At 36.4% G+C, this 15,770-nt stretch overlaps 1 protein-coding gene across 1 annotated transcript; it reads right to left on the minus strand.

Annotated features, from left to right (window-relative positions):
* Nucleotides 1-3,582: 3,582 nt before the first annotated feature.
* On the minus strand, nt 3,583-11,286 carry LOC104593880 (alpha/beta-Hydrolases superfamily protein). Its single transcript, XM_010253938.3, has 6 exons — nt 10,885-11,286; nt 4,869-4,980; nt 4,691-4,784; nt 4,374-4,551; nt 4,221-4,290; nt 3,583-4,138 (listed from the first exon to the last, which is right to left on the minus strand). The coding sequence occupies exons 1-6, from the start codon at nt 11,241-11,243 to the stop codon at nt 3,827-3,829; spliced, it is 1,125 nt and encodes a 374-aa protein (XP_010252240.1). The 5' UTR covers nt 11,244-11,286; the 3' UTR covers nt 3,583-3,826.
* Nucleotides 11,287-15,770: the final 4,484 nt, after the last annotated feature.

The following is a 15,770-nucleotide window of genomic DNA, read 5'->3' on the forward strand; positions in this document are numbered from 1 at the left end:
CTGGGTTGGGGTGCCAACCACTGCACCTGTTAATGAGCTGCCCTACACCATGTACTGTGATCGAGTCCATGGTTGATTATTATTTCCTTAGGCTGCGTTTGGAATCAGTGTAAAACGTCATTGGTGTAAAAATACACTGATAACGTTTTACACGTGAACCGCGAAAGTGACTGTTACTTTTTGAAAAACGCAATGGGTGGAATATTGTAAAGTTTTACATCAATAAAATCGATGTAGTTTTTACATCGATTATTGATGTAAAACTTTATGCTTGATAAGATTTTACATCGATTATCGACATAAAACTCCACTCCATTCAAATGCATGCAAAACTAAACCGGAGTGGAGTTTTACGTTGGTCATAATTACATGCTCCTTCCAAACGCCTATAAAACCAAACCGATGTAAATTTTACATCGATTCTTGATTTACATCGCTTCCAAATACAGTTTTAATAATTCAGTTTTATTTGCTAAATCATCCATCTAACCCAATTATGTAAAGGCTGCGCTTGAAAACGATGCAAATGGAGTGTAAATATACATCAAGGTTATAAGTAAATCCATCTAACCTAATTTGTCAATGCAAAGCTAACCCAACTTTATAATTTATATAAACCATTTTACACTCTATATATTTGCATTCACACTTTTGCATCATTTCTAAATACAGCCGAAAAAAAAAAAAAGTTCTCTCATTATCAGGTTATAAGTATGGTCCTCTCTGGCATTTTTCTTTCAAGTAGAGGGATGATGTGGCCTATTCAAGTCAATCACCAAGTAGCTATAGGTAAGCCTCTGAATAAAATAGCCGCTCCTTTGCAATCTACATCAGCCTACACCCCACTTTCCATTAGTCAGTTCCAAAAGCAATATTATCTATAATATTTTATTATCAAAGTTTTCTGAAAAAAGGGTTTATTTTGAGCTTTTTTTCTTCTGCCAAAATTTATACAATTAATGGAAGCTAGGGGGGGATGAACATGTTGAGCGGTTTTGGGCCCCAAACCAGAGATAACTCAGCTTAGACTGACTTATAGTAACGTTTGACAGATTCTTCTCTAGGTTTTGTGCATATCTTGATACTTAGATGCTAATAAAATGATCAGAAGATAATGAAAAGAAAGAGGAAAAAAGTCTTAACTGGAACCAGATTATTTTGAGATGTGGACAGATGGTGATCAATCTGAACCTAAATTAAATTACTCCATCCTATCTGATTGGTGGTTTCTAAGGTCCAAAGGGCCCAAGCAGATGAGATCAGCTCCATAAGTTGACTTCTTTTTTAGTCTCTCCCTCTATTTCTTGTAATGCACTTGTTAATTATTGCTTCAAAGTAGAGTTGGTTCCACTTTGTGGGCAGCCGATCCAATCACTTATAAGTGACCATGCAATTGTTTGTCTTTTAGATGCTAATAATAAATGCTATAAGATGCTAATCTGCGCCTATTGGGCTGTCCGACATCCATCAAACCTTCAAAGACCAAATAAAGCTCATCCATCCACTCAACTTTTTGTCTTTGATATATGACCTGCTTTAGGAGTTACTGACCGTGGCCTATTTTTGAAACTAAATCAGTCTTACCGATTTCTGAAAATCCGGTAACCAAAATCGAACTGAAATTGATCGGTTAATTGATTGACCAATTCGATTAACCATCTATTCGTTTTGTCGGTTTTTGGGTTTTCTTATATTTATAATATATATTATAAAAAGCATATAAATGTATAATAAAAAATAAAAATATATATAATATTATATTTTAAATAATAAATAATATATTATATATTATAAACATACATATATATTTATATATAATACATATTTATTAATTTATAATATAAAAAATATAAAAAAATATATAATATATATAAATATATATAAAATATATGTATATTGGTCAATTCGATTAACTGCTTGTTTTCTATATTGATTAACCAAAACCGAATCGATCAATTTAATTAACCAGATTTTTGGTTTGGTTTCGATCGATTTTTCGATTAGGTGACTTGTTTGAACATAGGGCAAATCCTAGGGATTTATTGTCAACGTATATGATGTTATTCACCCTCACCCATGACATGCCTGAGTCAGACATGAATAAATGAGATACCACTCTAAGTGTCCATGCCGTACTCTCCACTTCTAAAGCACAAACAAGGAAAAGGTAGCCTATAAACATCATGCATTATATATTAAAATTAACAAGCTGGCTACTTTACTAAATTGAGACCCAAACTGATATATTACCCAAAGATACCCAATGTCTGCCTGTAATAATTGATATAAGATGTCTAAATTTACAAACATCTATGTGATAAACAAGACACTTCCAAAATAAAGAGCAGATAATTAACTGGTTTATTGTTAAAAGGCCAATCTAAGGCATGTCAACTACTATCATGCTTTGTTGGGTCGGGTTCGATAAACTTGATTAATAATAGGGTAACCCATAGAGTCTGTGATGATACCAAGTTTCCAAGTTTCCATATTTCATTAGGATCCATTTGGTTCATAAAAATAGGAGTTTAGAGTCGAAATTGGAATGATTCAAATCATTTGATTAGGTGAAATTGGAATCCGATTCCCATTTCTGGTTTAATGGCATTCTTCCTTTTGAGCGAATGATCATTCCCTCCCCTCCCTTGACAATGATAATCCTATTGCAGCTGATTCTGATTTCAATTCTCGCCTGAACCAAAGATCATTCCCTCCCCTCCCTTGACAATGATAATCCTATTGCAGCTGATTCTGATTTCAATTCTCGCCTGAACCAAACAGATAGGGGGAATTCTGATTCCAACGGATTTTGATTTCAATTCCAACTGCAAACCAAATAGACCCTTAGATCAGAAGCAGAAATATTCTGACCCAACTAATTGATAGCCCAGTTACATGCAAAATGGGGTCCAAACAATTGTGCATTGTTTGGACGGGGGTTATTTCAATATTTGTTGTACTGCCTGTATATATTCTTATTTGGAATCAAGCTACAGAAAACTTACACTTTGATATAAGATACACTGTGAGCCAGGATTGTAATTATAGAGTTGAAAAAAGTGAATTTTCATGGCTTTATCACTGGACATTGGCACAAACTGCCGAACCACCTTAAATCTTGTATTTTCCGCTGTATCTGCGTTTGTTTTTCTTCATTTGTTGGTTTCTAATTCTACCACAAATAAAGCAACTATAATATACCTGCTCAAGTTTTAAGACTTCCTAATTCTGAACAATATGACCATCAAATTGTGCAAAGGTCAAAACATTCCAAGAGTTGGAGCAAGTACTTATACCCCAGAACATTTTGAGACTTCTTTACGGATTTCTGGGAGAAGACATCAAAGTTTTTGATGTTCAAATTAAGAGTTTCTTCATCAGATAATTCATGGAGATGAGGATAACTACAACAACCAAAAGCATCAAAAACCAAAGAACAACCTAGATATTTGAGCAAATCTAGTAGGATTTAAGGATAATAAAATAATTAAAGAGAAAACATCCCATATCTACATTGAGCACTTCGATGTCAGACAGTGGCATTGGATAATCACTGTAAAGGAAATGAAACGAATGGAATAACCGATAACGTTATTTAGAAGATCATTCTTTCATTCATTTTTTCCTTCTGATATTGTCCTCTCTCTTCTTGACAATTCACGGAAAAAGAAGAGACATCAAAGGGAATTACAGTACTGAGATGTAATCTCCCTAATATAAGTTGATTGCTTTATGGTATATACACTATAGTTGGCTGAATCTATAAACAATCAAGAAATGTATCTACATGTTGGAAACTGCCACGTTTTCAAGGTAGAAAGTTCACTCATGAAGCAGGAAGATTAGCCAACCAAGGGAGTAGTTTTTCATGGACCAGGTCAGGCCTGTCATCGTGGGGACAGTGCCCTACTCCTTCAAGAACATAAAGGCTTAAATTTGGCAATTCAAAAGGTAAAGAAGAGAAATACTTTCCAACAGGCCCATCAAGAGGAGTAAATGAATCTTGATCACCCCATAAAACCAGAACAGGTATTGAGATTCTTGGCATTAACTGTACTGGGTTTGGCCCTGGTGGACCTGTCACAATTGAAACAAAGGCATCAAGTGCCCCTTCATCATCAGCTGGTCCTTTTATGATCTGCATTTTCATGAAAATGCAAGCATTCAGTCACTATAACATGATGTTATGTAGACATCCAAGCATAGGAGGCTTATCTTACCTCTACCAGAACATCATCAACATAATCCTTGTTTCCATATACAGACAATAGGATGCTCCTTAGATTCTCTCTGTGTAAAACATAAAAGCATGAGATTCGTGCATCGAGTACTCTTGGATTCTAAAAGAGAGTTGATACAATAAGGAACAGTACCTCTGCTTGACACGCTCAAAGATCGCCGATGCAATTCCCTGTTGCTTCAATAAGAAATCGATTAACCAAAGCAAAGGCAACAACAATTTGATTCTCCAGTCATCAACAATTGCCTTGTTATTCATGCCACCTGCACAGTTTAAAAGAACAAGCCCCCGAACCAGGCCATGCATCGAACCTGATTTGACAAAAGAAAATTGATATAAACACCTTGGCCACTGTTCAATACAGTTTAACATGTCATCATGCTTGTGTTTACCATCATAAAATAAAAGAAAGGAAGAATTCCCTTTAACCACAACGCCTTATGAAGATACCTGAGGCAGCAATGACACAGGCGAGGCTTCCCACAGAATTCCCAACAAGAACAGTTGGCTTCTGAATGATTTCATCCAAGAAATCCAGTATCAGCTGTCACAATAAAACAGTCAGGTCAACAAGATAAAGGGACATGCACAAAAGAAAGATAGAATAAAGGCATAAATGGAGATATACCTGAGCCCATGCTTCCATTGTATAAGCAAAGCCTGTAGGCTTATCCGAAGCACCAAAACCAAGCAGATCAATGGCATAAACAATGTAGCTTTGAGATAGTACACCAATATTTCTGAAAATTAAAGAAACACAATTGGAAATAGATAGATGAGAATGTTGAAGTGTCATAGGATTTTATAGGAACGGTTTAGGCACACTTTTACCAGTAGATGAATGACAACAAAGAAGATAATTGTAAGAAAAGGTCCATCAATTTTCTAGTATCCCTGAATTCAAGTGGAGGAAAAACAAATAGAAAGGAAATGTGGAAGATGGGTCAAACAAGTAGTCCATAACAGGTGAAATCCAGACAAGATCATCCAAATCAAATCAATGGTAGGCTGGTAGCACAATGTATGTGACAAATAAGGCAAAAAACAGAGGTCTTGGACGTATTATTAGTCCTACAGAGTTATGAGAATCTCCAAGGATTAAAAACAATTCTTTTAATCACCGAGTGGTGGCTCAGTTTGTACGTTAGCTGGGTAGTCCCAGCGGAGATGCGGATTTGAGTCCCGCTACCTGTTTCCAGCTACCTTGAGAATTATTAGTGTGTTTCGTTAGAATATCAAAAAAAAAGTAGGACATCTTTTTTTTTGTCAGTAAATAAGACTTCTATTAATTTCAAAGATAATATTAAGGTACAAGAGTTAGGTTTCAGCACTGCATTGACCCAAACTACAAACACTTACAGCTATGCCCAGAACAAAGTAGGTCTATCTGCTCCCTGTTTTGCTAGGGTATCTACCAAACTGAGAATTGAACCTCCTTGCAAGTAGGTCAATTTCCCTAAAGATAAATTTGAGCTTCCAAGGTGCTGAAGTGATTTGCTTTTCCCAAGAAATGACCAGTAGTGAGTCTCCTTCAATTTCTAAATCTGTTGCTCCAATCTGCTTGGCCATCTTTAAGCCTTGTAGGAGAGCTAGAGTTTCAGCATGAATTGAGTCATCAATACCTATTGGTCCTGGGAATAGTGCTACAACTTCTCTCTGATGATTTCTAAACACACCCCCTATACGGCTATACCTGCCCTTCCCGGGTTGCCAAAGTAACTCCCATCAAAGTTTAGTTTTAGTTTCTTTAGTGCAGGTGGTTTCCACTCGACTCTCATAATTTCTTTTGGTACATATGTGCCACTTCAGTCCAGTTCCTTAGAATGTCATTTGTGGAGATGTTCTTGAATAGTTCCATGGCCATCACCCAATGTGCAGCTCTGATTTTTATGGCTTCAATGATTTCCTCCTTTGATTTGCTTTTTTCAAAGAAAACTCTTTGATTTCTTTCCTCCCATATAGTCCACACCACAGCAGCTCTTGCTGCCTTCCAAAAAGCAGGACATCTTTATATGATAAATAGTTTTTGGTAATAAAATAAAAATTTATTAAAAGGAAAAAGAGATTACAGAGAAGAGTGACCAAAAGCCACTCGGGAGAGAAGAGGAACAAAATAGCACTCCAAGGCTCAAAACACGAGAACTCTAAGCCAGCCTAGCCTCAACAAGACCATCAAAAAGCAGAGCCCACAAGACAAAAGCCTCTCAACAGACAAAAAAAAAAACAAAAATCTAGTCCAAAGACAAAACTCAAAACAAGAACCATTCAAAATGCCCCACAAATGCACTTCTAAAACTCGAAAACACAACCAAAACCAAAAGCAGCTCACAAGCTACAACCTGTGATCTGCTAAAAACTAATATCTTCTTACAATCTTCTTGATTTTCAGCAACTTCTTATTTGGTCCTATCTCAAAGAGACTTCCCTCTAGTCTAGCAAAAGCCTTTGAAACCATGACATTTCTATGTTTTCTTTGTCTTTTAAGTCTTCTATTTGCTGCAACAATCTTCCTGGACTCCAACAGGCAATAAAATCTCGCATTAATCCTTTCCAGCTCTAGGACCGTGTTCTTCTCAAAATACTGAGAATCATCCAAAGCTGTACTTCTTTCATTATCAGCTTCTTCTGGTCTAATTGTACTCAAATCAACCAAGACATTTCTATGTTTTCTTTATCTTTTAAGTCTTCTATTTGCTGCAACAATCTTCCTGGACTCCAACGGGCAATAAAATCTCTCATTAATCCTCTCCAGCTCTAGGACCATGTTCTTCTCAAAATACTGAGAATCAACCAAAGCTGTACTTCTTTCGTTATCAGCTTCTTCTGGTCTAATTGTACTCAAATCATTATAACTCTCTTCAGTCAGTGGTGGATGTTCTTGAGAATCTCCACCATTCTCCCTTACAGGCATCTCATAGCGTTCCTCTAGCTCTTTAAACATCTTCCTTTTGAAAGATTTGCCTCCCAGCACAAGCAAACCCAGGGCCTTACCTACCTCCAATGCCTTATCAACCACTTTGTTTAAGTCAATGGTCTTGTTGACGTAGTGTGTTTCATCCAAATAAACTTCCTCCTCACTTGACTCACTTAACCTCTCATCTTCGTCAGAAGAGTCATCACCTTCCAGTGTTTCTTCTATTAAAAGTCTTGCTCAATATGATCTTTTCCTTAAATAAACCTTAGAACCAGAATCAGCAAGCAAAGTCCCTTTTACGTTTTCTTCTTTCTTTTTGTCCAATTTGTTCCATAGATCTGGGCCAATTATAACAGGGTGGGGCCCCTCTACTAAGGTTTCCTCTATCCTTAAAACCTCAATGGCTCTTTCTTCCTCTTCAACAGGATTCAGGCCTGCGAACTGGTTCAAATCCACCATCGTAGTAATATCCTCTCTCCCATGCTCTGGTTGTGTGTTCTTCAAGCTCCTCCCCTCTTCAAATTCAGAAAGAAAAGAAGAATCACTGAAGCCTACCTCCTCCAAAACATTGTGCACCATTAAGCTGCGATTGAAAGAGATGTCATCAAGTTCTTTATCCATGCCTAACAATGAAATTGAATCTTCCTTCAGGTTAACTGGATGATGTAGTTAACCTCTTTCTTGAGAGGTGAGAAGCAGGACATCATATGGCAACAGTATTGCCAGGAAAACATCACATGTTTCAATACCTTTAACATAGAGTTAAAACCTCATCAATGAAAGGGCCAAATTTCATATCTATGCACATAGTTGTATATTTTCAAATGGTGCCTATAATATTTTCAGTGAATATCACATTGACTGTGAATTATTGATGCTCTACTTCCCATGGAAGAGTTGGGAATCAACAAACACTTGAGAACTGTATCTGTCATATATCAGAGTAAATATAATAACATTTACATCTTCTTTAAATTTCTACATACATGAAAGTCACATCTGTTGAGGAAACTTCACTTATGTATGGCCTAACCCTTTTAGCACGTATTAGAGTATTATCAGCATGCCAGCAATCAGCTTTTGTAATTTGGATTGAGATAGAAATAGGAGTCTTTTATAGATCCTATTCAAACTTCTTTAATCTCTTCTTCCTTCTGAGATTTCAATTCTTCCTTTTCTATGGCTTCATTAAAATAAGTCGACTGATTAGCTGGTTAAGGGCCATATTGATTGCGTCACTAACTAGTCCATCAATGCAGTATAAAGTCACCTAGTACAACTAAGCATTGATTATGTCAACTAATCGACTAATGACAATGCTATTCTAGAGATTTTTATTTATGTTTATCTATAATTGTTTAATATGATATCAAATAGCTTTTTAATCTGCTTTATACATGCTAGTTACTTTAAGAATTTGTGGTAATACATGAGCAGGTGATGGTATCTATCTATCTATGTTCTCTCCTTTCTCCTTGAATGTTTCTTATTATTTCATTCTTTTAAAATTGAACAAAATAACTCTAGTAGCCAATCACTTTTACAACTTTTCTCATTAACTCATCAGTAACTCTCTCTCCTCTTCATTTGGAATTTTTTAGATTAATCTTTCTAAGTTTTCACAAAATCGTCTTTTAATATTTACTTCTAAACCCAATTGAGGTGTATAAGCACTAGTTATGTTAATAATTTCATCAATTAAAAAAAGTTTAATTAAAATTATTATATCTCCAATTCTTTTAACATTTATAATTTCATTTTTAGATCCTTACCATTATTGCTACTCAATTTCTATTATTTACTTCTCTGTGTACTATAATTTGTACCCATCAATTTCTTTAGCTTCTTTACCCTTTCATTTAGTTTCTTAAAGCATGCAATATTAATCTTTCTTCTTTACCCTATGGTGGTAGAATTTCTTAGAGATTGGTTGACTATTAATAATGAATAATGTATTTAAGAATCATACTATGGCTGTTTCTTTTATGAGTTTTTTTCTTGAGTTCCTAATAGGGCTTATACCTGTTCAGAAACTCATAGTACAAAGGTCCATATACTTTTTTGAATTAATACAATATATTTCACCTTCCTTCAAAAATAGTCTTTCCTATTGGTGTTTCTATATTTCAAGGGGGAACTTGTGTTTCTATTGATAAAAAAATGAATTCATGTTTTTTGGACAAACTTCTTTGCCAACTCTTGTCCAAAATGATGCAGGAACCCATGCCTATTTTCCACCACAACTAGGCATAGCCATGATGCATGGATTTTGCGGAACACCCTAGCATACCCTTGCCAATTTAACACCACACTTAGGTTTAAAGTGTAGCACGCTGCTCTAGGGAACACCCAAGCATGAGCATGGAAAGATAATTCAAGATTCATGACCATAAGAGTTTCAAAAATTTTAAATGCCTTCTACCAACCTAATGCAACCATCTTCCTTTATCTGAGAGCTTGGGACCGACAGTGCAAGACAAGCTCACATTGGTCAGACCCAAGCTAGGCTTAAAGTATTTGGTCTAAACCTAATCCACAAATTTTCAAGCCTGATGTGGGACTAGGCCCAGGCTTCCAGGTCAGGCTACAAATAATAAGACCTCGTTCAGGTCTTAGGGTTAGGCCTAGGTTAGCCCTAAACCCAGCCTTAACCTGTCCAACTTGCACCTCTAGTTAGGGTTGACTAAATTGGCTTGAAGGTTGAAGGTTGATTTCAATTAGGTTTAGGTTTGGCAGTACACCTTGGATTAGGCTAGGGTTGGCCTCAATCCAACCCAAGTTACACCCCTACCATATACAAGATATTCTAGTTTTAAAAGGCATGGCAATCTGCAGCGGACTAGTGTAACTCACACACCTTTCAGGTCCTAACTTACACACCTTGTTTCGCTATGTTTTACTAGTGTAACTCAGTGTGACTCAGGGTGTAAACGGATCAAATTCAATATTCGACGGATATTGAAAATTAATGTTCGAATTCAATTAAATATTCGACAATTCAATTCAATTTGAAATTGGCCGATTAATTATTTTAAGTAATCAATAAATATATAAAATAAGTATCTTATTTTTATAATTTAATTATTATATATTTAAATTATATAAAATATTTTACTTAAATGGTATGAATAGGATATCCCGATTACATTATGTCAAATCTCGAATTTGAAATTGGATTTCCGAATACAGTTGACACCCCTAATGTAACACTTTATTGATATTATATTTCTCATCAATCATAGGCCATTCACCTTCTTTAACCTCTCTCTATTTCATATGTGATTTTCTTTACTGGATTTTGTGTCTAAACTCCTATTCTCTCTTTTGGGTACTTGTAGATTGCTTTTTTATTTATTTGATGCAAGGCTTGGAAAGGATGGGAAGCTTTACGTTACTGGAAGGAAATCCACAAGCTCACTTCGAAGATTTTTTCCTCAACAATTTCATACGCTGGGCTTTGACGTTTTATTGACTATTCGTCTGTTAAACTTGACAAATGCAGAAATCTACTCTTTGGAATCCTCGAGAATTCCAACACCAAGTCACCTGGAGATTCAAGCTGCAAACACACTAAATTCTATTCTATGGTGAATGAGTCAGTGTAGATGTTATTTTGTCAGAAAACAATCAGGTTTTTTTTTTCCGCTTACTGAATTCGATTCCAAACGTTATATTGCAGATAATCCTTCTTTTCAAAATCGAAAATCAAGAAGGAAGAAAATCGACTAACCTGCGCCAATGGGCGATGGAAGCGCCGAAGCCGTGAACGAGGAGAAGAGTAGGTGGAGGGGAAGGACCTTCTTGTGGAGGAAGATGAACGAAGTAGTTGATAGAATGGCCTCTCCACTGCCATCTTTTACTTCTCTCCCTTATCTCTCTCACCTCCAAGACGTTACTGCTGCTTGCCGGTGGAGATGCAGTAGAGAGACATGAACTGACGAAGGAATGACAATGCCGATGATGATTGCAGGATTTTCTAATTACTAAGCCCTGCTTCAATTGTAATTGCAATGGCGTAACACGACAAACAGGTGGCGTTGGGGTTGGGCAGAACAATGTAGACGCAGCAGCAGCACAGCCCAATCCCATCTCTCTCTCTCTCTCTCTCTCTCTCCCTCAGTCCTCAGAAAATACCATTCCGTCATTAAAATATGCCTCATTTGTGGTGGATGGCATTCCACTTTCACCGTTGAGCGGGTCCCCCTTCGAGCTCACATCGTCTGTCCCCTGTAGGGACAATTTTTTCTGTCCCGTCTAATGAGAGCCGAACACGCCACCCTCCCCTCTTCTTTCGAAACTGACGGTGTCCAAACTGTCGTTAGCGGTCTGGACTCCAATTCTCCAAAGATTTATAAACACCCGCTATGATTCAGTAAATGAACACAAATTTACTCTATTATTTAAGAAAGGATAAATTTCTTAAACCACCTTATGGTTTAACTAATTAATCAAGTGTATCCTTACCGTTTAAAAATTGATTAACGCTATTCTTATTATTTCTCACAATTGATTAATACTTTTTTTATCATTAATGTCCCATCACAAACCATTCAAATATATATCACCTGAATGTTATAACTTTTGAAAATACTCAATATATCTTTATTATAACTTCCAACACCAGCACCAATATTGGCTCTGGCCGAATATCTCATTATCCCCTTGACACCAGTTCTGACGCACCAACATTGACATTTCCGGCACCAGCATCCAAAACTAGATATGAATGTTTAGGCAACGACTTGTCGATCTATAAGCATTATCTCTCTACCATCAGCTCTGGTTTTCTCTCCACCTCCGAACTTGAAACAGGAATGGCGGAGAATAAATGGCACTGACAAACATTCTATCAATGGCCACCACCAGCGTAGCTGTTCTGTCACCTTGTGGCTCTATTCATCCTTCGAGAATTAAAGCTCTCTAAGAGCTAAAGAAAAATCCGAGAGATAGAGAGAAAGAGAGAGAGTCAAAGAAAAATTTGCTAGAACTGGAAAATCTAGGACTTGACGACTGGAAACCTTCAGAAAATGTCGGGATGGAAGATGAGTTTCGTCAACATATATACAGGGGATCCCGCTACACAGATTTCTTTCTTGTTAAACAAAATATCGAGTAATGCGAGATGAACTGTGGTGTCAACAGTGAGAGAGAGATTTTACCCAATTACGTGGTGACTGCCGTCGTAAACAGCTTGAGAGACGAGACCCATTAAACCAATGCTGCCTCCCACATAAACCAAGTCGGTTCTCCTTTTGACCTACAATTCAATAATTCAAAAGAAATAAAAAATGGGAAAGAGGAACTCATCAATTTGAGTATATTTCTTAAGACCAACACAGCAATAATTCTGTAGAAAACGGAGTAAATAATTCCAGTTGTTTCTCGCCAATATCTTTTCCTCATTTTAATTTTCTGATGTAATTACCCGATTTATCAATCGGGATTCCTTATGGACAATAATTGTTTCACTTTATACAGAGAGAGAGAGTTCTGATAATATTTATCAATCGGGATTCCAGTCATCTGTTAAAGAGATGACTGATTTGTACTTCTCCCTGCATTTTACTCGTACTTTCATTTGCTTTATGACAAGTATCCCAAAAAGGGTTGCAGCGAGGAGCCTTTCTGTCTTCAACTGTTGAGGCCGGAGAAGATAAGAGAGGGGATGCGAGGGTTGTAGTGGCAAGCTTTGCCGTCTCCAACCGTTGAGGGAGGAGAAGAGAAGAGAGAGGGGTGTGAGGGTTGCTCCTGTTAGAAAATGGGGTCATTGAAATTTTGGAGGAGAAGATATGAGGTGTGTCTGAAGACATTGTCTTTAGAACGTTATTTGCTCCCATTCAGTTTTATTGAGTTTGCTGTTGGGTTACAAGCAAATCCATTCCCGGGATATAACAGAGCCTTGAGCGAGAATCTGCAATCAGCAAACTTGAAGAATTTTCAAAGAAACCTTCTGTGAGACTATAGCAAACCGGACTAAGAGAGAAAAAGAGAGAAAGTGGATTTCGAAAAATGTGTGTTTTTGAAGTTTGATTCATGCTCCTTAAATAGTTTATGAAGAGGTATGAAGAAAAGGTATGTGCTGGTTCAGAGAAGGCACCTTGAACGGTCACAATTTCAAACATTGTGACTTTAAAAAGTAATTAACAGTTGTACCTCTTGATCACACCCGATCGATCGTGACCATTGATCTCATCAACGGTGATCAACGGTCAACATCGCACCAAAACCAAAGTCGCCCTTTGCGAGAAGTGCGAGTAAAGTGCACCTCTAAAGCACCTCATTGCACCACACACACGCGTGCATGCACGTTGCGTGGTATCATACCTCCATACTCTCTACTATTTCTAAGGAGTGTAAATCAACTCCTATTCAAATATTGAAAACAAAACTTATAATTTTTCAATGTAGGACAAATTCAAAACTGGGTTTTGTAAGAAAAAAACTAATTTTCCAAACAAGTGTTCAGGTACAAATTCTCATGTAATTGACCAATCAAACCCATTGGATTTAAACAGCTCCGACGGGGTGAAATCTGCACTGTGTGATGGTGAGGATGAAGGGGTGGTAAGGAGAGATTAGAGGAAAGAGAACAAAGTATTAATTGTATTTGATTAAATTTTGGAGTCCAGACTACATTAGCATTGAGACCGGATGGGCTACACAGTTTGTTGTTACAACGCGAGCTGAACTTCCATCCAAGTTTTGCTCTTTTGGGAGAGGTGTAAAAGTAACGAGAGGTGAGTTAACACTCCCGTTATTTCTTTTTTTTTTTTCCTTTTTTATCAAACACAAAAATGAAAAAAAAAACATATATCTTTTAACCCCCGCCCTAAAAGTCTATAAAATTTTACCTTGTCCGAAACCTTTTGGCCCACATCTAAAAGCTCAAAGAGAGAAAACAACCAGTTGATGTCTTCCATCCGATGAATAGAGAGAACATAGAACCTATTGAATCACTTCTCTTCCAACATTCTTGAAGTCCTCTATTGCTCAGGTATTTGTTTCTCCAATTATTTATCTACCCATTGAGAAGTCGGTCCCTCTCTATTGTTTTAAATCTTCCTCCCAGCAATGCGAACAAAAAAAGACAAATAGAGAGTATTCCTATTTCCCACAAACAATGGTTATTATGGCTCACTCAAAATAAGCTCATATACAGGTTTTGGATGCCTTTGACGTCTCTAAAATCACATAGATTTCTTATGCAGTATTAATTAAACCATATTAAATAGAGAGTATTCCTATTTCCCACAAACAATGGTTATTATGGCTCACTCAAAATAAGCTCATATACAGGTTTTGGATGCCTTTGACGTCTCTAAAATCACATAGATTTCTTATGCAGTATTAATTAAACCATATTAAATAATATGTCACCAACTTCATAAATTTGATAGTTTATTACGCCTCTTTCTCGAGACAAGCCCCTATACCTTAATAATTGAGCATAGAGGCTTCAAATGTCTTTGAAGATCTTTAAAATCACATAAAGGCTTCAAATTTCTTATACGATATTAATCAAACCATATTCAACAATATCACGCCAATTCCATAATCCCTGATAGTTTGTTGTCTTTCTTGTTTAAAACAAACCCCTATACTCCAATAAATTATACATGAAAGCTTTGATTGTCTTTGAAGATCTCTGAAATCTCATAGAAGTTTTACTCTGCTCAAAATCTCATAAAAGTTTCTTACTCAAGCAATTATTTATGAAATTTTACCCTGTTAAAAACCTTCCACCCTAAAAGTCTATAACCCATTCAAAAAATAAGTTTCACCCTATTTAAATCCATTCACCCAAAAACCTAGAGAGAGAATAATCAATCTATGTCTTCCATCTGAAGAATAAAGGATATAGAACTTGCGGAAAACCTTCTTTTCTATCACCATCCTTCAAGTTTTCTTCCACCACCCACTCCAAATTCCATTTAGTTTTCTGCCCATTGACAACAAACAGAAAGGACTAAAAATAGAGGGGTCCGACTATGATATGAAAAACCATACCATATCTAAAACCTCTATTACTGCCACATATACAGTAATTACCAAATTTATTTAAGTATCCGGTAATTATTTTTTTTTATATATTAATTAAAATTTAAAACACTCTTTAACTTATCCGTTAACCGAATCCTCGTTACCCATTCTTATCTCCTTCGAGTTCCCTCTTCTGGTCGAACTTCTCCTTTTGAAATTGTAAATCTACAATTGGGTTATGGATTTGACCTAAGTAAAGGATTTGGATTTGGTGAATACATACCCCAGGATTTATGCGAGTCAAAATAATGTTCCTCTCCTATAACCTTATAAGTGGACGAGCAATTGGTTGATGGTTGTCAGACAAAGCTGGAACAATCTCAGATTGAACTTTAATCACCTTTCCATTGTCAACAATCTAATCATTTTATGCATACTGTTTCAAAATAATCTTGTCATCCTTATAACGCTTAACCTCTGCTAACATGCCACCAATGCGTTGGGGATCCACCTCTGTATTTATTTTCTGCTGTAATGCATCAATTTGATCCTCAAATGATCGCATTGTATTTACAACTACAAGTGTTTCATCAAGATCAAATACCATGCCAAGACATCTAAGATTTAGCATGACAA

This window comes from Nelumbo nucifera, chromosome 5, assembly GCF_055504915.1.
Source record: "Nelumbo nucifera cultivar China Antique chromosome 5, China Antique-T2T, whole genome shotgun sequence".
NCBI lineage: Eukaryota > Viridiplantae > Streptophyta > Magnoliopsida > Proteales > Nelumbonaceae > Nelumbo > Nelumbo nucifera.

Bases quoted from the DNA above. Each gene is read 5' to 3' on its own strand.
- LOC104593880 (XM_010253938.3), bottom strand. From the start codon at position 11,243: ATGGGATTGGGCTGTGCTGCTGCTGCGTCTACATTGTTCTGCCCAACC. The intron at 4,291-4,373 runs GTACTGTTCCTT...TGTTTTACACAG, and splicing joins TTTGAGCGTGTCAAGCAGAG to AGAGAATCTAAGGAGCATCC. The intron at 4,139-4,220 runs GTAAGATAAGCC...ATGAAAATGCAG, and splicing joins TTGATGATGTTCTGGTAGAG to ATCATAAAAGGACCAGCTGA.